Consider the following 27,884-nt stretch of genomic DNA (forward strand, 5'->3'; position numbering starts at 1 on the left):
TAGAGAAAAAAGAAATTCTACCTACGATTTTGAAATTGGAGTACATACAATGTATTGCTTAGTTTAGTATTATATATATGTCAAATAACTATGTTCAACATATACAGTAAAATAACAAAACTTAACAAATTTCAACAAAGACTTTTCCTATTATCTAAATGAGCATAATTTTCTTGTTTGTGACTTTGTTATTTACTAACAACTAACATGTAACTAACAATATCCCATCTCACCTCCTAGTTAACATGTACATTACTTGTGTTATACACTTAGATATACATGAAATAACAATGAAATATAATCTATATACTACTGATGAAAATACATGTATAATTATGCTGGTACAAATTTATCAATATTATATAATTATGTTGTAACAAAGACATGATTTTTGTACCAATGTCTATATGTAAATATTGCTGGTACCTATCTCAAATTTTCACATACCATTGCTGGTACCTTTCTCAAATTTTCACATATCATTGCTGGTACCTGTCTCAAATTTTCACATAACACTGCTGGTACCTATCTAAAAAATTTATATAACATTACTGGTAGCTATCTCAAATTTTCACACATCATTGCTGGTACATATCATATAATGCAATCAATGAAATCGCAGACATTTACAACAACACAACACTCATTGGAGTACTGGTACCTATTTCAAATTTCCACACATCATTGCTGGTACCCATCATATTATGTCAATGAAATAGCACATTTATAACAACACAACACCCATTTGAGTATTAGAGTAAAATAATTAAAACCTAACAGATATGTTACCATAAAATTTACTTGTGAATCTACACTTTCTGTTATTCAGATTTATATTATTTTTCATTTCTATTTTGATTTCTATTTTAATGACAATTTTAATAAAACTTCACTGACAAATTCAAAATTAACAATTTCATGCTTCAATGAATGTATTTTTCAAAAACCAAAATTTTGACTGAACATAAATGTGAATCTGAATTTCTAAAAAATTCTCAACCTGTGCTGGTCGATGACGTTTTTAGTGTTCACTGGTGTAAAAATAATATGAATGGATCTGCCATATTTTTCTTTTGAACATTATTTTATTTCTAACATTTCAGTAGTTACCACAATTTCTCTATTTCAAGAATAAATTTTCAAGTGTGTAAATAATTTATACAGTATATGCACAGACCAACATTTGTGCCATCTGACCATGGTCTGCACTATTATTCAGTCAATATTTTTTTGAACTTTTTCCAAAAAAAAAAACAATGACAGGTTTTCTACAAACCGACAAGTCCATTCAAAATATTTATCATGGCAAGGATTAAACACTGCTGTATTATGCACCAACACATTCAAAATCAAAATCTTTTCCTTAATTTTTTAGTACTATCACAAAAATTGACGATAAAATGCATACAATATATTAAGGCACTGTAGTTGGAACGTTTTGAGCAATTTTATTGTTGACCAAAGTTTGAGACATTGTCTCAATTAAAGATGACACGGTTGAATTGTAGAGAATATTTTGCGTAGAATTATTCACGACAGCTGTGATGTTTTTAGCGATGCCGGTGATCCCCTGGGTGATGACCTTGCCCTGTGACGACCCCGTCTGCTCTATAACAATGTCTCGTATAGTGTTGTAGATGTCGTAACCCACGGCGAAACCAAAATATACAGGTATTAGGTACACTAGGTAATACATAAATGGGGGCATTGGTAACGGAATCTTTAGATTTCTGAAAAATAAGGCAGGAAAAAATTCTACAAATTTGAAAAATGAAGCGGAAAAACAATTAATAACAAGTTGGCAAACATCAAATCATTTAGGCATTGAAAAGTGAAACAATTCTCCATGTTAATGTTTTATGAAAATCCCTCCAGTAATTAATTCCAAGAATTTGGCAAAGGACACTCCTCAAGTAATTAATTCCAACAATTTGATTTGGCAAAGTACACTAAATCTAAATTTTTTTTCTAAATTCACAAAAAATAAACAATAGATAGCATTACAATGTGACAGACTGACATGGCCAAATCTTTATCACTCTCCTTCTAAAAAATTGGCAGATAAAAATATGTACATATTTACCTATTCTCCTTATTGTGTGACTTCATCAACATAAGAAATATGAAGAGAGCCACCTCCAGGTTAATTGTAAGTGATGCAAATTTCTCCAGCATGTCCAGAAACCCCTGGGGGTCCATCATTGCTATGAAGAACACAATACCAAACACCAGGAATGATAGCAATGTATTACACATGCTGAAATATAAAATGAATATAAAATCATACATTTTTGTAGTACATGTGATTTACACAAAACTTACTTTTCTCATTACAAGGACTTTAAGACCATTGTCTTTAATAATCAAAAATAAAATACATGCGTTATTTTGTAACTATGTATATAAAAGTTTCATGGTTATGAGCAAAGTGTATATTGTTTTCAATTTTCCTGTGATAATTTCTCAATGAATTTATTTCACTTGAAACAATCAAATTACCTTTGTAAAGACCTTTGTGAACAATGACCTTTGATAAGATCAGCAATGACCTGTGACAAGGTCAACATGACCTGTGATTAGGTCAACAATGACCTGTGACAAGTCAGCAATGACCTCTGACAGGGTCAGCAATGACCTCTGACAGGGTCAGCAATGACCTCTGACAAGGTCAACAATGACCTCTGACAAGGTCAGCAATGACCACTGACAGGGTCAGCAATGATCTCTTAAAGGTCAACAATGATCTCTGACAAGGGTAAGCAAAAACCTCTGTCAAGGTCAACAATGACCTCTGAAAATGTCAACAATGACCTCTGACAATGTCAACAATGATCTCTAATCTAACAAAGTCAACAATGTTCTCTAACAAGTTCAGCAATGATGTCTGACAAAGACCTCTAACAAAGTTAACAATGACCTTTGACAAGGTCAACAATGACCTTAGATAGGGCCATCAAACAAATATCTATTCAGCCAATTTATTTTTTACTGTTTATACAAAAATATTATCTTTAAATAATTATGTTGAAATTTAGTCTTCTTATTCTGTCAAAGTATACATACCACTGTGAAGTGCAACATGAACACTTTTTGGGAGATTTCAGTTTATCTCTATATGTTGCCATGGAATCCTTGGTCCAGAAAGAATTTACCCAACCATTTACTGAAATATTAAATAACATGCGTAATTATTTCTACTTTTATAAGAAAGAGATAAAATCTCTAGAATTCTTAAACATTTTCTGACAACAAATTTCTAGAATTCTTAAAAAAATTTATAGTCACTCATGACAGTTACTTTTCATGTATATCAAAACAACTCTGTCAGAGTTATAACTATTGCGAAGTCTTCTTTTGGAAAAAAAACAAACTTTTGTTGCTCTATGGATGGCCTTACTACAGAGGTTGCACTGTAGTTGTTTCATATTTTCCTCATGAAATTATTGGTATAAAAACTTGCCACTAACTGGAAACATGTTGTGAACTCAAAATCATGCAATATTATACAAAAATACACTCAAAATAAAATCTACATCATAAATAAACAACAAATTTAAACTGTAAGGCAACTTACACGTATGGTGGAGCACTGCTCCTATTGTAAGATACGAGACTGTAATACTGACTACTATAAATAACTCCACCAACATGGCGACCCATTTAAACGTTGGGTAATGCTGATTTATCACCTGAAAATAATAATAAAGAAAATACATGTATACAGATTCAATCAAACCACATCATTCTTTGGTTATGTTCATTTGACCATACTATTTTACTATTTAAAATTGTTTCTAAGCTTTTATAAAAATGAACATTGAATCTGAGCGTGTGTTGCTTTAAACACAATAGAAATATTTTTATATCACACAAGCAATATATCAGCAATAGAATATATCACATAAAAATATATATGTTTGTTTTGCATGTAAGGTCAAAATATATTTCACAGGGTTAAAACCAGATACAATATTTTCACGCGAGGTGAACCCACAATTGAAAATAAAACAATTTTTATGCACAAATGATATATTTTTCGATCTGAAATTCAAAACAAACATAATTTCTATTTAATCATTGTTGTTTTTCGTGATTTAATTCATTTTGACTATTTGTTTTGCAGCAAAACTTGTGCTCTTCTCTATGATGTTATCATATCATGATGTAACAATGTTCAGGTTGGAAGATAATTCAGAAAGTTTCATAAAACTTCGTAATATATTTTTATTATGATATGTGCATATAGTTATGTGCTTCTCGTGTCAAACACATTTAACTTACAACAAAGTGTATTACTCATAATTTTTCCATTTATTTACCTGGAGCGTGACAAAATGCCAGTATTTGGTCTTTCAATCCTTTGTCATAGACCCTATTTATAATATTTTCTTTTCATCCACTTTTAAATTTAGTCTGACTACTGTGAAAATTATATTTCACTCTAAAGTTATCGATATACAATTTCACTGTACAGTGAAAAGCATGTAATAAAAGGCAGTATATAAATATACACTTACAGTAGTTAGAGGTATTGTTGAGATTTCACCTTTTAATGCTGCACTGAAAAATACAATACACTGATATTAGGAAACTAGAACCATTACTGAGAGTAATTAATCATAATGTATTAGTCATAAGTAAAGTAACAAATTACAGTAATCTTTATAAATTCTGTGCAAAAAATTTAAAAATCAAAGGGAGATAACTCATAAAATGACAAGAGTTATTTCTTCAACACTGTCATTAAGACACTAAAAAACAAATACCTGAGACTATTCCACATTAAATTACATCATCAAACATTTCAAAAATTCAACACTATCAAAGATTCTATACATTTTTGGCAGGGTAACAATTTTGTTTGTTTGGATCAAAGACTTACAACACTTCATGGCCTTTCCAGTTATGATTCAAGCTTATACTTGAATGAACTTTCAGACATGCTTAAACAAGAAACATTGCAATGCCACGAAACCAGGTTTTCAATTATCACCATTGTAGATAAATATGTTGTAGTTGAAATACAAATACAAGCAACAAACAATGTAACTATGTGCAATGTAAATCATGAATAATGTAGGAGGAATTGCCCACAGAAGAAATTGTTCACTTTATATTCTATACAAGGAAAAAAAAACAAAGGGCCATAATTATGCCAACTTTTATCCAATTAAAAAAACCTGACAATATGCGCCTGGGCACTTGATGACAAAGCTTCCGTGAAAGTTTGGTCAAAATCCTTAGAGAAATGTAGGAGGAGTTGCGCACAGAAGGAATTGTTCACTATATATTCTGTATAAGGAAAAAAACTTAGGGCCATAATTAGGTAAAAATTATCCAATTACAAAACCCCGACAATATGCGCCAGGGCACTTGATGACAAAGCTTCTGTGAAAGTTTGGTCAAAATCCGTTGAGAAATGTAGGAGGAGTTGCTCACAGAAGAAATTGTTCACTACATATTCTATATAAGGAAAAAAACAAAGGGCCATAATTATGTCAAATATTATGCAATTAAAAAAAAAAACGACAATATGCGCCAGGGCACTTGATGACAAAGCTTCTGTGAAAGTTTGGTCAAAATCCGTTGAGAAATGTAGGAGGAGTTGCGCACAGAAGGAATTGTTTACTTTATATTCTGTGTAAGAAAACAAGAGGGCCATGATGGCCCTAGATCGCTCACCTGAATTATCAAACTCATCCAAACAATTACCTAGACAAGCATTCTGACCAAGTCTCATGACAGGTGAGTCAAAAATGTGACCTACTAGTGTTAACAAGGATTATCCATATTTGAGCAGTGCGACCTAGTTTTTTTACCCAGGTGACACCATATTCAAACTTGACCTAGAAATCATCAAAAAACAAAACTTTCAGACCAATTTCCAGGATACTTGGATCAAAACAGTAGCAACTAGAGTGTTAACAAGATTTTTCTATTTTTAGCTCCGGTGACCTAGTTTCACATGCGATTTCGAACTCATCCAAGCAATTACCTAGACAAGCATTCTGACCAAGTTTGATGATAATGGAGTCGAAAATGTGACCACTAGAATGTTAACAAGGTTTTTTCCATATTTGGGCGGTGTGACCTAGTTTTTCATCCAAGATGACCCATGTTCGATCTTGACTTAGAATCATCAAAAAACAAACTTTCAGACCAATTAACAGAATATTTGGATCACAACAGTAGCCACTAGAGTGTTAACAAGATTTTTTCTATTTTTAGCTCCTGTGACCTAGTTTTTCATCCGAGATGTCCCATGTTCGATTTATTCCCAGCAATGACCTAGACAAGTTTCCTGACCAAGTTTGATGACAATTGAGTCAAAATTGTGACCACTAGAGTGTTAACAAGGTTTTTTCTATTTTTAGCTCCTGTGACCTAGTTTTTCATCCGAGATGACCCATGTTCGAAACTCATCGGAGTTATTACCTAGACAAGCATCTTGATCAAGTTTGAATGATGATTGATGCAAAAATGTGACCGCTAAAGTGTTAACAAGGTTTTTTCTATTTTTAGCTCCGGTGACCTAGTTTTTCATCCGAGATGACCCATGTTCGAACTCATCCAAGCTATCAACTAAGATAAGCATCCTGACCAAGTTTGATGATGATTGATGCAAAAATGTGACCGCTAGAGTGTTAACAAGGTTTTTCTATTTATAGCTCCGGTGACCTAGTTTTTCATCCGAGATGACCCCATATTCGAACTCATCCGAGCTATTATCTAAACAAGCATCCTGACAAAGTTTGATGATGATTGGGTCAAAAATGTGACCACTAGAGTGGTCACAAGGTTTTTCTATTTTTAGCTCCTGTGACCTAGTTTTTTCATCAGAGATGACCCATGTTCGAACTCATCCAAGCAATTGACTAGACAAGCATTCTGACCAAGTTTGATGATGATTGGTTCAAAAATGTGACCACTAGAGTGTTCACAAGGTTTTTCTATTTATAGCTCCTGTGACCTACTTTTTCATCCGAGATGACCCATGTTCGAACTCATCCGAGCTATCACCTAGACAAACATCCTGACCAAGTTTGATGATGATTGGGTCAAAAATGTGACCTCTAGAGTGTTCACAAGGTTTTTCTATTTTTAGCTCTTGTGACCTAGTTTTTCATCTGAGATGACCCATATTCGAACTCATCCGAGCTTTCAACTAGATAAGCATCCTGACCAAGTTTGATGATGATTGAGGCAAAAATGCGACCGCTAGAGTGTTCACAAGCAATTGTGGACGGCCGGACGGACGACGGACGACGGACGACGGACGACGGACATTCATCGATCCTAAAAGCTCACCCTGAGCAAGCTCAGGTGAGCTAAAAAAACAAAGGGCCATAATTAGGTCAGAAATTATCCAATCACAAAACCCCAACAATATGCGCCAGGACACTTCATGACAAAGCTTCTGTGAAAGTTTGGTCAAATTCAGTTCAGAAATATATGAGGAATTGCGCACAGAAGAAATTGTTCACTATATATTCTATATAAGGAAAAAAAACAAAGGGCCATAATTAGGTCAAATATTATCCAATCACAAAACCCCGACAATATGCGCCAGGGCACTTGATGACAAAGCTTCTGTGAAAGTTTGGTCAAAATCCGTTGAGAAATGTAGGAGGAGTTGCTCACAGAAGAAATTGTTCACTACATATTCTATATAAGGAAAAAAACAAAGGGCCATAATTATGTCAAATATTATGCAATTAAAAAAAAAAACGACAATATGCGCCAGGGCACTTGATGACAAAGCTTCTGTGAAAGTTTGGTCAAAATCCGTTGAGAAATGTAGGAGGAGTTGCGCACAGAAGGAATTGTTTACTTTATATTCTGTGTAAGAAAAAAAAACAAAGGGCCATAATTAGGTCAGAAATTATCCAATCACAAAACCCCAACAATATGCGCCAGGACACTTCATGACAAAGCTTCTGTGAAAGTTTGGTCAAATTCAGTTCAGAAATATATGAGGAATTGCGCACAGAAGAAATTGTTCACTATATATTCTATATAAGGAAAAAAAACAAAGGGCCATAATTAGGTCAAATATTATCCAATCACAAAACCCCGACAATATGCGCCAGGGCACTTGATGACAAAGCTTCTGTGAAAGTTTGGTCAAAATCCGTTGAGAAATGTAGGAGGAGTTGCGCACAGAAGAAATTGTTTACGCCCGCCCGCACGCCCGCCCATCCGCCGACATACCTCAATGTAATAACCAGTTTTTTCCTTCGGAAAACCTGGTTAAAAATATTAAAGTTGAGCATAATTATTATTTCTATGGTTATTCCCTGAAGAATCTACAATCATGTATTACTTGTAGAAAATGTTAAACAGGAATGAAATATCAATACATTATGCTCTAGTAATGATTTCTTACACTAGCTAGACAAAGCAGTTTTATGTCTGGCGCAGATTCTGGGATATTATTGCTTCTAGTCAGTGTCAGCCTCACTTAAACAAGAGGCAGAGATATTGCCCATACCTATAGTATCTAGACTTGATTACAATTAGTTTGACTATTTCCCCAAAATATTTTATAAAAAGAATAATTAATTCTCAGTCAAATTACCTTTCTAAGGAGATATCATTATGACAAACATCAGTCCGGTTGTCATGGTTACACTTGTAGTTCTGTAACTGTGGAACAATGTCCAGCACTGCCCAACTCCTGAAATATGTATAATAATAAAACACAGTCAATTACAGCAACTAAATAAGTGTTTACTTTACTTGTATGTCATATATAATTACAGTAAACTCCACTTTTAAGGACATTTAGGGGATCTCTGAATTTATATTATTATATCCGGATATCATTATATCAAAGAAGCAACCAAATTATAAACAAGAGTCAGGACCTCAGGCAACAGCAATGTTATAAGCTGTATATTGCTATATATGATAGCATTATAAGTGGAGACAGCATTAATGGTGATGGTATGAGAGTAATGTGTGTATCTGCGTTTATTTATTCTTGCCACCCGTTGCCGATATGGGTGAGTCCTCCAGAAGAGTATTAGTCATTTTAGATTTTTTGAGGATTGTGCAATTACAGATACAGAAAGATGCTTCAATTCAAAAAGCTTCCCCTGGTTATTTAGCTTGCCAAGTGTTTATGCACCCAGACACCGGACCTCGATTTAAAGTCTCATCCGAAAGACTGATTAGTAATTTTAGTTGGCCAGCCCGTGAATCGGACCCACAATGTCGAGATTACAAGTCTCGCACTCTAACGGATCGAGCTATGCGGGCTGGATATTATGAGAGTAAACTCATTACATCACTATAATAATATTATATAATCTAACCATTATAAGTTTTTGTAGTTGAATTACTTTAACCCTACCATTGTTGGCAGCTCAATTTTTTATTTTGCACCTGAAAACACTTGAACTTGAATGGACTGTTCCAAATTTAAAGCTTGGCAAATCCATTACAAAAATTTAGCAGGTTAAGAGTCAAACAAATAAGGACCCTCTTAGCATGACAGTGCTTCCATCCTTTTTACTATATACCGGTAATTAATGTTTTTAACTGGGTGAATATAACATCTTTTTTTCAATATGAGTAGGAAATTCGAGTCAAAACACAGTCTTTAAGATGTTTAGGACCTAAAAAGGTGTGTAACTCAGATGGTTAATCTTGGGGTGTGCATATTAAACAATTCTTCTGAGAAATTTTAGTGGCATTAAGTTTTTTTTTTTAAGAAGGAGACTTTGCCTTCAATACACAATATTAACTCACTTCCACTTTCACTTTGATTTTTAAAGACATTGTACAATGTAGCCTACAATAATGAATGTAATAATAATTAGAATAACAAAACATTTTTTTTCTTAATATAATCAAAATAATACAATATCATTGAAGACATAAAATACATTTAAAAATACAATACAATATAAATAGATCATTGAAATAAATATTCATTTTTCTTCAATCCAAAGCAATCATTTGATTATAATGAACAACAAATAAAGTTTTCTTTTCAATAGAATGTATGCAAACTATCAAAAATTTGTCAAACAATTTGAGTACCTACTCAAGTTTTCACTTTCATCCATCAATTATGTCAATCAATTATTGGATTATCATAATAACCGGATAATTGGACATGAAAGAAATGTGCAGATGGGATTAGCAGATTACCCTGGTCAAACAATCACTCAGGTGTGAACTTCTGATTGAACTCAATGGCTTGAGAAGGGCTGGGTCTTCATGAAAAAATTGAAGGCGGGATTTAATTGCTAGCTCAGCCAATGAACAGCCTTGTTTCATAACAGTGTCTATTTCATGTATTTTGTGACATATGGGACTCAAGGTTATGTACAGAAATTTTGTGATTCTTATGATCATAGTGTAAAAAAGTTTTGTGTTGATCAAATGAGCAAAATTGGAGTAATAAATGAGTTTTAAGTGTGTACTGGAGTAAAATATTATTACTCTATAATTAATTCTTAGATATTTTGATTGACTTTTTCATAACTCAATTAAATATAAGTCAAAGGAAATAAATGGCAGGAAAATCCTTGAATTTTGAGCTTGATGATGGGGACAGTGTTACAATGACGTTAAGAAATTCTGCCAGGATATCATTGACAGATATCACCGTGGCAACCATTGGTAACCTCTCGGAAGATTCTCAATGGGAAGATAACTCTGTGACTGATACAGAGGCAGCTGTTTTAAGGCCATGGGAAGATAACTCTAACTCCGATAAATCTGACATGATAACCCCAATTGTGGTAAGTCATTTTTGGTTATCATTTTAATTTGACAACAACAGCTATATAATGTAGTTATAACATTAATTTTATGCTTATAAATAGATGTTTACACTTAAACAACGGCTTGCCCCTGACAAGGTTTGAGCCCACGCAGCCAGCAATCCTTAGATTTCTAGTCTGATAGTCTGATGTGTTATACCACTCAGCCACACTGCCATTACTTGTCTGAACTTTATGCAGACCAGGCTCTTTTAAATGCTATATAAGAGTGCCAGCATGTTAAAATTGAAAAAAAAAAGACTCGCCCATATGGGCAACTGGTGGTCGGAGTATAAATAAACTCAAATACACATACAAAATTATATATTACGCAAAAACTACAGTAGAATGTTTAATACAACCCTTAGCCTGCTGGCCACAATAGACTCTACCTTTGCAATAATTGCCGACGCAGACCATGGTGGGATTGTTTTGTCAAGCATGAAAGATGGAAGTGAAGTCAATTTAAGATATTTACCATAATACTGTTAACAGTCAATTCTTAGATGTGCAATGTATCTATTTAAGTGGAAGACCTTTTAATTTAATGTAACAATGTCTAGGACATCTTATGCAAATGCAACATTACGGGGGAAAAAGCATATTGAATTTTTTAAATCTAACAAATTATGCACTTCAAAGCTGCATTGATCCAGATGAGCCAAAACATTTCAAGAAAATCAAACTTAAGAAAAATGTACAAAAATTTAAAAGAAAAATTAAAAAAATTCAAATTCCATAAAGTTCCAAGTACTCATTTACATGTTATGTGCTATTACTGACTGAATTGGCATCTTTGCCTACTTTGACCTGTATACATGGATTGTTAGTGCCATTTGCACATGTGTAAATTACTTACTTTTTTCACTTCATAATTATTTTACTTTTAAAAATTAGCTTAGAATCTGGACACACGCTGCTTTAAATGAATATGCTTGCTTTGCTTTAAGATAAAATTATATATATGTAATTTGCTATTATTCACTTAACCTGCTGAATTCGTGTAATGATTTTGATAATTAAAATTGATTATTTAACCCATTCTCATGCAATAACTATAGAATACTACATACAATCAAACAGAAAATTTAATTATTTTTATTTAAATTATGATATTCCTGTTATCTCTCATTAAAGTGATATCTTTTATATTTTCACTCCTATTGCACAAAATACTTAAAACTTATCACTCCTTTTTTTAAACATATTTATTTAAGCTCGATTGCGAAACAAGTTCTTGCAACTTATATTTATTAAATCACCTTCTAATCAGCTTCCTGGAACCAACCAGTACTGGTGTCATATAAAGAAATATGGTTGTGACCCAAGTTAGGACTCAAACCCATGATCCCTGGGTTGGGCGGCAGACACCCCTTAACCGCTACGACATCTTAACCAATAGGCCACTCTCACTCCTTTGTGAGATATATCATAATATTTTCATAAAACAAACAAATATTTAACATATCCTTTCCATTCATTTGCACATATGTATTCGTTTTGTCCCCAACACAAAAAATTGTGTTAATCTCTATTTATTTAGTCTATTTAAAGCTTAAATTTGTCAAGAAACTTCTGCTTGTTTCACATTGCATTCTTCTTTTACAGGTCTATGAAAACAGACAACCACCATCGTATAAAGAGCACCTAAAGAGACGTTTAGATAGTGAAGAAAATGAAGATGCACAAGCTGTTACGAAACGGATCAAAATCCAGTCTTCTGACAACGTAAAAGATGTCGCTACTTTCCAAGATGCCTTGGTAGCAACTAAAGATTCTTCTCTGTATAATCTATATGATACGTCACATGTGACAAACATTCAAGCTCCTGGGTATAATACACCACACACTGTCGTACCTACCCAGAATTACCCACGGGACTTTATTACCCAGCATCCTCAGCAAGACGTCAATTCACAGAGTAACATGCTCGGCAGATCTTTGTACAGCTCACTGATAGACATATCTAGCAAGAATTCCATGCCAACTTTATCTACCCAGAATTCAATGCCGACTTTATCTACCCAGAGTGCATTGCCAACTTTATCTACCCAGAATTCATTACCAACTTTATCTACCCAGACTTCAACACAAAGACAACCTACTACAAGTTCAATGCCAAGCCTATCTTCCAGGACATCAGTGCAAAGTTCATCTTGGCAGGATATGTTGCCAAGTTTATCTAATCAATATGCAATGCAAAGTGTACCTACCCAGAATACACTGCCAAGTTTACCCACCCTGATTCCAGTGCAAAGTCTATCTACCCAGAATTCATTGCAAAGTTCAGCTACCCAGAATTCAATGCTAAGTCTACCTTCCTTAATTTCAATGCAAAGTCTACCATCCCAGAATACAATGCAAAGTTCATCTTTGCAGGATTCATTGCCAAATATATCTACCAAAAATTCAAAAATAAACTCAATGAACAATAATCAAATTCCAAGTTCAACCGTACAGAATTCTCAACAAAGTGTTTCAAATAAGGATTTGATGCTGAATAATCAACAAATTAACTCTGTCAGCCAAGCTTCAAATATAAATTATCTCCCTTGGAAAAATACTCTTCCTTTGAAAGAGAACAAAAGCTTTGAAAATGTTAAAGCAGACGACAGAATAAGACAGCAGACGACAGTAGATTCAAGCAACTTCATTCCTCATGATAGTGTCACAAGTTTAAATACAATACAATATCCTTTCAAACCAGAATCTCGCCAAATGTTGCCAACACAAAGTTATTACGCATCATCCTTACAAGCAACGCCAGACTACTGGCCGACGTCAAGCTCGTCTTCTCAACAAAGGACAAAACCGCAAACATCTGGAACGGAAATGATTCCGCCTCAACAAGCTAATGGCAACACACAACATCTACAAGCACCTGTACCATTGTATCTACAACTGTCTGATATTCTACAAACTAAGATAGACACATCCCAGGAATACACGCCTATGGAGTCGTCATGGCAACAAACACTTTCATCACTCCAAACAAATGACTCACATCCTAACCAGAATTCAAATGTAAAACAAGAGCCTGCTACCCCAATTGGAAAAGGTCAAATGGTAAATCCTAGCTATGACAGTCCTGGGTTCGACTCCCGATTTACAGAGTCACTAAGTAACCTTCTTGGCTCCCCACCACCGGACAGCCCCTTGTCAAAGAACCCCATTTTGGGGGACCTTCAAGCTTTACTTAACCGAGAATGCAAGCGTGAAATAGTGCCTCAATCGCTGTTTAGTATACAGAATACAAACAAAATCAGCACCGAGAAAAAACCTCTGAATGTCTTTGAAAGAGAGAGATACCTACAAGAACGATTCACCAAACTGCAGTGCAGTCACAGTGAGGATATCCGTCAACTTTCCAGCATGTTCCGATACCAGTCGGCACTCATTGAGACCGAAAGGTTCCGCACCTTGCATGAATGTCAGTATCCTGGCAGTTATAAAGAATCGGTAAATCATCACTATGACAACCAATTACACAAAGTGATGGATCGTGTAGAACGAAGTGTAGAACTCCTAGAAAATTCAAATAAGGAGAACAAAGCCAACAAAGTCCCGAAAATGCGACCGCACTTGAACAAGGAGGCTATACGTTTGATGGAACACTGGTACAGACAAAATCTCGATCACCCATACCCGACCAGCTCATCGATAGAAATGCTGGCACACGCGGGTAACATTGGGATTGAACAAGTGAAAAAATGGTTCGCTAATAAACGTAACAGAAACTCTAACACAAGGTCACTTACGGAGATTGCAATGCAGAAACGAAAGCTTGGACAACTGTCAGGACAATCTTAATTAACAAACTTCACATTTACTAAACAAATTCAAAACAGTAGTATATAAAATAGTAAAACTGTTGAACAATACTATTGCATACAAGAATTATGATTTAATAGATTATTTTGTGTTTTTAGTTTATAAAGAAAAAAGTTACAAATCTTAATTATAATACATACATACTGATAAAAAAGACTTGTGAGAAGGCCAAAATTAACTTTGTTGAAAGAAAAAAAATAATTTTGCAGAATATTTTTCTATGTTACTGATGTGCTATTTGTAAATAGTTTTGTTTCTTTACATATTTTACATATTTGTTTAAAAATGCATTAAATTTGTTGATCTTTATACATGTATTTTCACAATTTCTTTTTTAATAATCCTTTAAGGTACATTTTTCCTTTATTGATACTTCATATATTTTCAGCTTCATTGTAATAAAAGCTTTAAAGCTACATGCCTGCAGATAAGCCAAAATATTTCAAGATAAAAGAAATAAGGTTTTAAGAAAAGTAAAAAGATTCAAGTAGTAATTTACATGCTATGTGCAACTAATAACTGACTTTGCAGTATTTATCACCATATTTCTACTGCATGACTAACACAGTAAGGGCTAATATTCTGTGCATATTTGACCAAACTTTGCTAAATTATGTGGATTTAGTCACAAAATAAGGGCTATTTTGCATATTTCACCAACTTTTGGTAATTAAATTATGTGGATTGTAAGAGCCATTAATTTTGCTATGTGTAAATTACTTTCTTTGTTCCCTTCAAACTGTTTAACTTTTCAAAATTTTCATGAAAATTTGCATGAATCTGGAGGCATGCTGCTTTAAGCTTTTAACTACTGGTAGCTAAGTTAATTCCAGTACTGGTATCTTATTAAAGAAACCATGATTGTCATCCTAGCATAATCAAACCAATGATACTAGTCCCTCAACCAGCAGATTATCAATCCCCATTGGTCTGCTTTGGTTTATAGAAGAATCAGGAACATGTGTAAATCTATTTTACTATATGTTATTAGTGATTTATGAAGTATTTTATTTTCAATTAAAGCAAGTTTGCTGTTTCATGAATTAGTTACACGTTTTATGGTCCTATATAAACAGTTGTTTGCATGAATATATTGCAAATAATGGTTTACATACAGTCATATAACCTATCAAGAATCTTTACACCTAATTTATTATACAGCCAAATTCCTTTATTTGTGTAAATTATGAAATACATCACAATTTGACAGCAGGCTTGTATATCGTTTGTATAAACTACCCCATTATCCAATGAAAAGAGACATAACATAACACGCAGTATTATAAATTACAATATGAAAGTATACTATAATAATGTCAAACTACCCCTTCACTTATAAATTATATTCTTCAATTTTTTATTCTTCAATTTTAATTTCACTTTATTAGTAGAGGAAGAATGCAGCTTCCAATCCCCCCCACACTGTTATCTTCTCTTATAAGAGATACTTACTGATATAGGCCTTACCCAAAATAACCCTCTACAAAAATTGTCTTCAAATTAAAATAGTTTCCTTCTTCACCAAACACAAAGATAACTTTTGAAGTCTGATGGAATATAACAATATATTTGGTACCGAAGTTAATCTACTCACCAGCCAATGTTTAAAGCTGTACAAGTAAACAGTCCTAGTAAAATAGCAAACCGGAAGTTTTGTATCTGAAATAACAAAAGTAACAAAATAAAACATACACATGTAATGTACAAAAATATTATACAGAAATTAACTTACAAACATTTATGTTCTAAAATAATTCGTACCATAAAGATGTAAATGCATGACTAAAAATCCTGCTTTTTTTGGGATTCAAACTCGTGCCCTTGTGTATACAAATGCAAACATAAATAATGCTCCAGACCCATGAGCTATAGAATGGAATCTCTGAAGTCTTTGTAGTCATCAGACCATGTGTTTATTGTAATCACGGCATGCACTACATTAGCTTAAAGAGGGTCAGTGATTCAACTCTCATGCCTGTTCATGCCTGCTGAAATGAAGCAAAGAAGGGTGACTCTGGTCTTATATATTCAATTATAATTGAAGCCAATAGAGCGGGAAAGGCGCCATATGGCATTAACGGTGTCATATTGAGTTTAAACGCAGCAAAATCTATTATTTACCTGATGTTTATATGGACTAATTTTACTATATAACATTGGCATGACATTCACCACACCTCCTGTAACGAAGAAATAAGATTGACATTTTAAGTGTTTTCATCAGATAATTACGCATGATTTACTTTGCTATATTTGATACAACAAATACATATTTCTTAAAATAACACATTTACGTATAAGTAAGCATTTCTAACATATAAAATTATGGCATCACCAATCTTATGTAAAGTCGAAGTGCGACATTGATCAGCAAGATTGTCCCAAACATGCTAAAACTGGTCACTGACTTGCCTTCCTTCACTCATTTTATATAAAACTTAGTCCATCTGAAATAACAACTAGTGCAAGGTAAGATCCTTTATGTATTTCATTATTCCTTTTGATCTTTAAGAATACAACAACACATAAACACATAAAATGTTTGTATATGTATATGACTTATCAAGAAAAACATCTTATATATAGGAGTCCCTCTATTTGTTAAATGCACAAATTAAAATTAAATCTACAGACAGAAAATGCTGTTTCCAAGTTTTCTTGAAATCTGTCTTAATCTACTGAATGCTCGTAACCAGAATATCTACACTAATAAACCTGTAAACTGCTGGAATCGAAAAGTATTTGCCTGTGCCACCAGTATAGAGCCAGGCCAGCCTGCACATACTTGCAAACCGACCAGGCTATAGAAGTCTGACAGACCAATTTATAATTTTCATCTTGATATTCCCCAAAATTGATAATGGACAGTTTAAAAAATAAAAACTGGAAAAGTCCATTTACAAATTTCAGCAAGGAAAGGTTATGTAGTACACAGTAATTAGGGACAGGTCAGGTTGGACCTCTTTGCCAAATCTTTCACATTATCACGCAACAGGTCAATTTACAAATTCAAAGTAGGGGTACACATAAGTTCATTACACACATTGTCCATGGTAAAGGTTCAATTCCTTACATTTCATATCTGTGACAATGTGATAAAATCTCATACCTAATGCAACAGTTCCCATAAGGAAGGGAGCACCGAAATATGAAAAGTCATCGTGTATTTCTCTATGTATTGAAGCTCCGACATAAAATGTTACTATCACCTGTAAAAACATGCAAAAACAAAGAAAATAACATGAAAATATGTTATTTTTGTGTAAGAATACAGTGTTGTAAACAGGTAAATGTAAGTATTAATGCCGATAGTGCTATAATCATATTAATTGTCACATGACCTTTATTCAAAGGTAAAAAAACCAACAACAAAAAAGTAACAAAATCTTTACAAATAATTATTGATAGTGAGAAAAATTCAAGATTTAAAAATATATGTGGTGTCTGTATTCAGATGCCCTTCATCACTGGTTTGTCTGCAGTTAACAAAATGTAAATGTCATTAAGATCAACATTGAGATCTTCATTGTATATGCTGGTATCAAAACATTTAAAGTAGCCTTCAGCTTTTATTTTTTTGTTGGAAAAACAATTGAGCCGTGTCATGACAAAACCAACATAGTGCGTTTGCGACCAGCATGGATCCAGACCAGCCTGCGCAACCGCGCAGTCTGATCAGGATCCATGCTGTAAGCTTACAAACCCTATAGCAAGTAAAGAAATTGATGGCGAACAGCATGGATCCTAATCAGACTGCGCGGATGCACAGGCTGGTCTGGATCCATGCTGGTCGCAAACGCACTATGTTGGTTTTGTCATGACACGGCTCAAGTTACATATAGAGAGTGGACTGGCAGATTACTGGTATGATGGTATCTGGGGATTTCCTTATTGTTTATGTATTTTATCCACAGGAAATTTCATAATCCACCTTAACTCTTTTGATTTGACAATTATATGAAACAATTATCTCAAAATAACACATTTAACCTTTAGAAAGCTGACAGCCACTTTTATGACCATAAAAAAGGTATTCATTAAGACATTTTAGTATTGGAGGTTAAAGGGTTTGTGCAGTAGATAATTATTATTTAGTATTTATAAAAAGATTTTTAAAGTCACTTCAGGCAATTCTAGAGTTTGCTATAAAAGATACACACTTATATTTTCATTTAAGATAATTGTATTTCCTATAGAAGAATACTCACAGTTCCTAAAAGTAAGCTCCCCTTAAAGAATGTCAGAATGGAGACGACAGGTTGTATCAGTTGTAAGGCAAATATTATAGAAAATGTCAGCACCCATACAAACACTGGTATAATATACCTATAGCTGAAATATAAAAACAAAAAATATACATTTATAGTACTACATATTTGATGTAGAGATAGGTAGTAAACATCACCCACTCAGTCATGGATGACTGTATGTATTTAAGTACTGTAAAAGTACACAAGTATTTCATTACAAAGAACTAGTAACAGTGTGAACCTGTAATTTGTAGACATGGAATCTGGACAAAACCATCACTTGAAGGGAAAATTTCAAAATATATGCTTTCCTGAATTGCTGAAAGTTTTAACTAAATAGTGTAAACCATGACCAGACAGCAAAGATTTGCTGGCTTATCTTGGTCTGCAAAGGTCACTTAGGTAGATTCTGTGGCCCCAAGCAGGACAAAAGTCATTTAGTAATTACTTATTAAGCATATAAACAATTAAAGAACTTACTCTATACCAATCAGAGAGCCGTATGCTTCACTACCAGCTAAGGCATAGCTCACTAATAACGCCATACTGAAATATATTATACATGTACAATATTTCATTTCATCATTCAAAAAGTAATTTATGGTAAAACTGTATACATGTATTTCAGAGATATTCTGTTACCAATCATGCTGCTAAATTCTTACAATAGAATTTTCCTCCAATGAAATTGTTAATTAAATGATTAAACTTTGAATCTGACATTCATTTCAGAAACAATGGACTCCTTTGTAAGACTTGAAGGATGGCAAAATTTCTGACTACTGTGGATTTTATTTTCAAAAATATTTGCCAAACTATTATAAATAAACAGTAAAAAAAAACACTAGCAAAAATTTCACTACAGGCTTCAAACAAATTTTCACAAGTTACTTTTATTTACTTTTATATTGATACAGAAAAAAATTCAGGAATACTCTTTATGTAAATGCCTACCAAGACATATTGAGATGAAATTCCATCAAATGACTTTTCTTTGTTTATTTTTCTGGTTTTTATGTAATTTTAACATATTTGTGGGTCATATCTCAGAAGTCAATCAGACCAACCGGGTTTCCTGGATAACTAACCAGTAATTACCAATTTCCCTGCAAATCAACAACTACTAATCTCACATTATTTCTGAATCAGCAGTAAGAGACAAATGACCATTTTACTCAATGTCAAAGGTCAAATATCATGCAGAAGTTACACCTGACTCAAGGATCAAACCAGCAACCTCGGGATTACTTATGAGCAATCCACTGCCTTCCTTATTTAGCTATGCAGGCAGAACATTTTTAATCAATTATCTAATAAATCAATTAAACTTTTGGGAAAAATAAAATCAACATACAATTGTAAGACTAGAATAATGTCGAAGAACTGTCGCACGCCACACCCCAGAAACAGGTTCCCCAATAAATGCAAATTAGGTGGCTGTATTGTGACATCTTTTGGTATAATCACATGACCTGCTAAAACTGGACCTGAAATATTGATATACATTATACTATTAATATATACAGGTGTCTTTCTAGTGATTTTTTTTTATGCTTTGTGCATATAAGAGTTCAATACCTAAAATACACAAAATTATTACATGTTTTGCAGTAGATTACTGAATTATAACGGTTAATTATATTCTGATAATTTCACAGTAATGATTACCAAATATAATTTCACAGTAGCCGAACTATATTTGACGTAAAAATAAAATATTTATCATTAATGAATGTTTTTTTCAGCGGAAATGTAGTCAATCATAAGAACAAATGTACGTGATAACTGTAGTTCGTAAATATTTACGAACGTTGTGCTGAAAAACATCTAAAATCTAAAAATAATCATGGAATTATATTTTGCTTCAACATTGTGACGTCATTATTTGATGACGTCATGAAGATAAGAGCATGACGTTACGCGGCAAAAATCAGTAAAATGGTGTAAAAATCGTTAAAAAATCATGAAATAAACAGAAAATTTGTTTGTTTTACAAATAATATTTCACTCGTGAACCCCAGCTATTATATTTTCACTCGTGGCTACGCCACTCGTGGAAAATATTGCATCTGGTGTTCACTCAGTGAAATATTTTTCGATCTTACACTGAAACAAACAAATATCCTCTATATGTTTTAGCAAAAAAAAAAAAATTTTGTACAAAGTTTAAGGAACTGACAAAAATCTTTTGAACAAAATTTATTTATCATCCCGCACAACTTCTTTCTTTATTCAAAATAAAAATTTAACTAGAAAATCACAATTGTACACACACAAATTTGTATTGCGCTTAAAATGCTTCGTTTCGTTATGACCTCAATTCAGGTTATTCCATTTATGTTATGCACTAATGAAGGATTCTAGCTAACATTTGCAGTTAACGTTTAAAATTAAATAACTACTACGTGTTCATGCTAGTCCAGTGTGTTTATTTAGTACAAATGTACAAAGAAATTCTATGTTACAAATATGCAATATTCTAAAAATAGTTTGAACATAGCAATTGTCCAATGAAAATGGACGTTACAAACTAGCAGTAACATCAGGGCTTCCACTAGGATTTTTTTTTAGGAAGTCAGGACTTCCTTTCAAGGAATTTTGGAAGTCATGAGGTAAATTTCTGGAAGTCAGTTGTTCTTATGCGTATAATTTTCATGTTTCAATGTTTGATTTATAGTATGGGATGATACAAGTAAAAGCAATTATTTTAATCAAAAGATTCTGAAAATGTCATTCCTTTTATTGTTTTAAGTTCAAAGTATCTTTACATGATTGTTGGGTAAATATTTTCAATAGAAGTAAGAACGTTACCCTGAAAAAGGACTGTATTGTTGTTATTTCAAGGACACCGACAGTGGTAACCGTGTAGAACCCTTCAGTGATAACATTCAAATAATTGCTCATTGGTATAACAAAAAAAATAATATTTCCAGAAAACTTTTTAAATTCTTTAATCAATCATGGTACAAGTAGATTCTGAAATGTGTATGATGGGTTCTTCTTTTTCTACCTCTGGATCAGTACCATACAGTTGTCTCATGTGATCAAGCCTGCACAGCATTTTTGTGGATTTCATTGTGTTTTAAAAGGGTGGATCTCTGTAGATTTCCTGAAATAAAAAAAAACATGACATCCTTTAGCATTGTTATTTTTCTTATTTGTAAAATAAAAAATGTTGTTTAAATATCTCTTGTGTTTAAAATTATTTACTACAGTATTCATAACACATTAACAACCCAAAATGATTAAATTTAATCAGGCTTGTAAATTGAAAGTTTTATGAAAATAATTTCGAACACCGTTTTTGACCAAATTAATTTTTTTAATTACGTTTTTGAGATACGCCAAATTGCAGAAGTGAGCATTGAGACATTTTGAGAGTGTGTAGGGAATAAGATTTTTAAATGTTACTTTGCTTCTCATAATTAGCGAGTGAAAAAAAATAAAATCAAATCAACATCTATAGAATGTGTAAAAATAAAACGTCTTTAACTTCAAAAAGGAAAAAAAAATCAAAAGACAAAAACACGCTTCGCCGACTAAGCAAATTTCGGATACATTCAAACTTACCGATGCACACAATAATTAATAAATCATTTTATCTAATTAAAGTAAAAACAGATACCTACCACAGTTTATGTCAATTAACTATCCATTATCCGTACAAAACAAACAATTAATCCAATCACTTTGTTTTCACGCTTATCAAGGTCATAAATCAACACTCGCTAATTCGTCACGCGCCAGGTGCATTCGCATAATTTCACCCATCGATGTCATGTCAACCATTCAATTCAGGAGGCGGAGTTAAATAAATAATCCAATCGTACGCCAGGAAAGTGAGAAAAGGTCGGAAAATGGTCGTGGCGTACGTCGCGGCTTACGATTTTCGCCGTATTCCTAAATTTTTGGAAGTCAGCGGTACGTCATTGATCTTAATTTTCGGCGTACATATACGATTTTCGGGCGTAATTTACGGCCGTACGCCCGTTAACGGAAGCCCTGGTAACATGTTAAATGATTGGATCATACCACTAGATTCATCAGCAGTATCATCCCAGTCATCATCCATCAGAAACTCTGTCTCCTCATTTAATGGATGAACATCTTCCTGTCAATGAAAATAAAACTATGAAATAAAATCAAACATTATTTCTGTCATAATCACTTTATAAACACTTTATCAATATTTTATTTAAGATATTTAGCACTGTAAGTGTTAAGCAGATAAAAGTATAAAGTCTGGTTAAGCTGCACCTATGTATTCATGTTCAGCAAAATATTATCACAGCATTTAAAGAGTTACACCATGTACAGTAAATATCTTACCCCATGTGACTTTACTTGTATTGCATGAGCCCTCTGCAACAGATCTGTGAAAAAATATATCAGCAAGCCCTGAAAATAACATAAAAAAAGCCTATTTTTTCTAGTATTAATTAAAGCATGTATAATTATGTGAAAGCTGTATCAATGATGTTTTCGAAAGGTCTAAAGGTTTAAATATATTCATATATTGTCTCAGTATATTAATTTCATTAAGTCAACTTCATGCTGAGGATAAAAAATTTCTAGCTCTTTTACATTAATAAGAATTTAGTTTCTACTAATTTATTTAAGTTCAATTTTGTTAGAAGCTACAGTTGTATAACCGTCATGAAACACTCTTGAATCTGTTCCTGGAACCCACCAGTACTAAGCAATGAGTGTAAAGTTTCTTGTACATAGAAACAACAGCTTGCTACTGATGGGGTTTGAACCCATTCCGCCAGCAATCCTTAAATTACTAGTCCAAAGTGTTCACCACTTAGGCCATCCTTAAAAAAATGTTTGTTTGCAGTAACCTGACCCAGAATTTTCAAGGTGGGTAGGTAGGTCGATTTTTTTATTTTTTTTTATTGAACTGTACTCCCAAATAAACATGGAATTTCAAAATACTGGACAATATATGCTTTGATAATCTGGTAGCAATTAATAAATTGATAACTGAATTCTAATTTAAATAAGACCTACATTTTATTTCTTCTATTAAACTTTAACAGAATGAAAACAAAGCACTTGTAAGGCATAATTTTCTGATTCAAAATTTTTTTTTTATCCAGATTATGAAAAAAAATTTTGAGTAGGGGCAAATTTTGTGAGTCGGTCGGGTTACTGCAAACAAACATTTTTTAAGGATGGCCTTAGCGACACTGCAACTCTTTCTCTTGCTCCTTCCTTTATTCTTTTTATCCTTTTATAAAGGTCAAGCATGCAAGAAGTGATGAACTAACCTGTACAAGGGCTCCCAAAATAAATGAAATAAGAAACGGATATAGTCCGGAATGTGTCAGAGTAACAGGTAGTCCTGAAAACAAAAAAAAACAATCTCCTTTATAACCTTTTCTGAACAATAATATAAGATAATCTGATGTTTAAGTTTCAATGAACAGTTACAACAATTATCTTAATGTTTTGTAAGTTCCCATGTTTCAATGTTTTTACATAAAATATATCTGAATTATATTAAATTTTTTATATGAATTTATCAATTTATTCAGTCGACTCATGGACTTTCTTAAATGGGAGCATATTCTCAGGATTCATCATAATAATCACTCAAGTTCAGGTCTTATGTTTTCTCCGGGACCTTAACTAAAAGGCATATTTTAGATCCAAGGTTCTGTACACTGTATTATAACTAAAAGAATGGCATTATTTAGGAGCTGACTTTAATCAGAATGAATCACTTTCATTTGAATAAATGGACTACCTTGATAGAATGAAATATTGCATGAAAAATAATTAGTTTGTCATATAATTAGAGCTTTGGATCCCATTCCCACTGTGTGGCAGGTGATAAATTCCATTTGGCAGCAGAAAAGCTGTTCACTTCAGTGTTATATTTTTCTGGTCCTTCAAGATCATTGATTCCAGCACATTAAGTATTAAAAATTGAGTACCACTCAAGTCGCTGCTAGGGGGCGTTAGGAATGTTGCACCTTTTATTATCCCTCATGTACAAACTAAATCAAACTGAGTCGGCAATTCTCATGTTATTTTGCTGTGATTAATGCTTCTGAGGCTGTTACAAGGAATAGAGGGGTGCACGGACACCACACCCTTTTTAATCTTTACCACGCTCACCCATCAGGGATCACACTATCTAGATTTTTTTCTGGTTCTTTGAGATCATTGATTCCAATACATTACTGGTAAGTGTAAATGCCTTAATTAATACCTTCTTGTGCTTCAGAATGTGAGAGATGCTGCACTCTCAATTAATCTCTCATGAACAGATTCAATCAAACCAAAAGTTAGTAAAGGATGGTTAAAAAAAATAAAGGTAGGGCAACAATGGCATGTTCTGTTTTTTTGTCTGATTAGGTTTAACATTACACCAACACAGTATGGGTCATATGCCGAGGTTCCAGCTTTACTGGTGGAGGAAGTTACCAAAGACCTCAGGTGCCCTTCTGTGCATTATTTCAGGCATGAACGGAAAGGGCACCCCAAACAGAAACACCGACATTCTGTTAGCTTTAACTGGATAGCTTCCTCACATAAAAGAAGCCAAAGTCTTTGTCAGGATTCGAACCCACAGCAGTTCTGGACAAGTGGTATGAAATCAAAGACCTTAACCACCCAGTAACAGACGCCCCACAATGGCATATTGTAAATAATGGTAAAAACCAAATAACTAAATAGGGACATAGTTTTTGTTCAATTCATTTATTGTAGATCTATATTTTTAAAAGAAATATCATAAACAAAATTACCTAGGATTCCTGTCCCTAGAATTGTAGCAATCGTGACAAAATCTGAAGAAGAAAAAAAGAAATAATTTACATTATGACAGCCTACAATGCGGATTGCCTATCAGTAAACCTGAAAATTTAGCTGACAAGCTCTGGAAAATTGTAACCTTAAGTTTGTTTATCATATAGCACTGCTTGATCATGAACTAGGAGTAACTGAATCATCTTACCACAAAACACTTGAATTACATAGTATATTGGTGGAATTCCTCATTTAATTGCTATGCTATGAAAAAAGATCATAATAAATTATAACACTATATAATTTGATCACATCTTGTCACGTTTATCCATTTATTCTGTATGGAAATGTAAATGTTGTCAGGTCTAGAAAAGTCTCAATTTTATACTAGGATATACATTTGTACCTGCTTCCCAGCCCCACTCACTATCTTCAATAATTGAAAAATAATTGCTTGGGACAGGGCTTTTTTCACAGGTTGGGGTAGCAGCCCAGCCCTTAATTTAGGGGAAAAATTACACGGTATATTTGCAAAAGGTGAAGAAAAAACTTAATGTAAATTCAATTTTTGGGGAAAACTGCATGATTTTAAAGAAATTTTCTTTGGGGAAGCAGCCCTATACCGGCCCCTGTTATAGAAGGAAAAAAGGCCCTGTAGGAGTACCAAAAATGCACAAGCCTTTGCTGTATTATCACCAAAGCCCAATTAATTACACCAAATACCCATGTACATTTTGTACTGTATGATTTGATTTGAAGAATATACTGTTTTCTTTTTGCCAAAATTTTACATCTTTAAACAATTCATGCAAATTTGGTGAAATTGGTCATGAACAACATTTATTTTTGGCGCCTTTCATGCATGGGGCCTTTCATTATTCTCTGGTATGAATAACTATTTATTTGGCTTTGGCTTGACCGGCTATAGACTACACGTGTATATTTAAAAGAAAATCAAATAAAAAACAATTCAAAAATATATAGAATTCTATACCTATCAATAAAATTTTCAGTGTCAGTTCTAGTCGGACGCCGCCATTTACAATGTAACTCAATGATCATAAGGCGGGGTATTCCGATAACGGAACAAATCTCAACTTTTCGGATAAATAATAAACGTCGAGTGTTCCGAGTGAAAACGGAAGCGGTGCATGTAATACCGAATGACACCTTTAAAACGGAAAGAATAAAAGGAATTTCTTAACGACGTCCCCGTTCATAGGCTTTGCCTTATTTCATATTATCAGGTATGGCAGCATTTATTTGTTGATGTCGTGTTAGAATCAAAATATTATATCCAAATCGGTGATTTTATCGCTTGATAACTGAACGTTTGTTGTTCGGAATCGGATGCGCATTATTATACGGGGAAGTCAAAGACCGGGCCCGCGAAGCGGGTCCGGGCTTTGGCTTGCCCGGCTATTGACTACACATGTATATTTTAAAAAAAATCAAATAAAAAAACAATTAAAAAATATATAGAATTCTATACCTATCAATGAAATTTTCAGTGTCAGTTCTAGTCGGACGCCGCCATTTACAATGTAACTCAAGGATAATAGGCGGGGTATTCCGATAACAGAACAAATCTCAACTTTTCGGATAAATAAGAATCGTCGAGTGTTCCGAGTGAAAACGGAAGCAGTGCATGTAATACCGAATGACACATTTAAAACGGAAATAATGAAAGGAATTTTTTAACGACTTCCCCGTTCATAGGCTTTGCCTAATTTCATATTATATATAATTTGTTGCATCCTTACTCCAAACAGTGGTGTTATTGAGCGGTAAAATCACAGTTTGGGATATATTATATTTCTTAAATATCATCTATCTTTGAAAAAAAAATTGATATATATAATAAATAATAAATAATCACTGAAATCATGAAAAATACGTACAACATTGTAAATATACAAGTATCATAGATTTATGAACTTTCCCACACTCTCTCATATCTGTTCTTCACACAGAGCTTTTTGAAAGCTCATTCATATTGACACTAACATAAGAAAATGGTAAATTCATCAGTTTGTTTACATTCGTGTCAACTTCATGGGCGCAGCCATCTTGGATTGAACATTTACGTGAAATGGATTAAACCCGAAATGAAAACGCGGAAAGTTACATTGCAATGGACAGTACAATGGAAAAGGAGGCTGTTCTATAAAGTTTATATAAACATCTTATGTGTTTAGTTGCATAATCATTTTAGAGTCTTTAAAAGTAGACAAAGGTTATTGATTGAGAAAAAAATAAGTAAAAATAA

The 27,884-nt window shown here is 33.3% G+C and overlaps 1 protein-coding gene across 1 annotated transcript; it reads right to left on the bottom strand.

The window, feature by feature from the left end:
• Positions 1–1,384: 1,384 nt before the first annotated feature.
• Positions 1,385–27,690, bottom strand: LOC132741012 (uncharacterized). The gene is made up of 17 exons (XM_060729086.1): positions 27,517–27,690; positions 25,615–25,656; positions 24,130–24,203; positions 23,186–23,254; positions 22,889–22,967; positions 20,211–20,343; positions 19,337–19,402; positions 18,815–18,938; positions 17,716–17,815; positions 16,728–16,786; positions 16,201–16,265; positions 8,579–8,677; positions 4,518–4,560; positions 3,575–3,689; positions 3,064–3,163; positions 2,084–2,257; positions 1,385–1,730 (listed from the first exon to the last, which is right to left on the bottom strand). The coding sequence occupies exons 1-17, from the start codon at positions 27,569–27,571 to the stop codon at positions 1,415–1,417; spliced, it is 1,713 nt and encodes a 570-aa protein (XP_060585069.1). The 5' UTR covers positions 27,572–27,690; the 3' UTR covers positions 1,385–1,414.
• Positions 27,691–27,884: the final 194 nt, after the last annotated feature.

This window comes from Ruditapes philippinarum, unplaced genomic scaffold (genome assembly GCF_026571515.1).
Source record: "Ruditapes philippinarum isolate M1 unplaced genomic scaffold, ASM2657151v2 ctg204_1_1_1_1, whole genome shotgun sequence".
In the NCBI taxonomy this organism is placed as follows: domain Eukaryota; kingdom Metazoa; phylum Mollusca; class Bivalvia; order Venerida; family Veneridae; genus Ruditapes; species Ruditapes philippinarum.

Excerpts from the sequence above, each read along its gene's own strand:
- LOC132741012 (XM_060729086.1), bottom strand. The coding sequence starts at position 27,571 with ATGAGAGAGTGTGGGAAAGTTCATAAATCTATGATACTTGTATATTTA. Across the intron at positions 20,344-22,888 it reads TACTGCTGATGAATCTAGTG|GTCCAGTTTTAGCAGGTCAT; the intron begins GTATGATCCAAT and ends TCAATATTTCAG. Across the intron at positions 4,561-8,578 it reads AATGATATCTCCTTAGAAAG|TGCAGCATTAAAAGGTGAAA; the intron begins GTAATTTGACTG and ends TGTATTTTTCAG.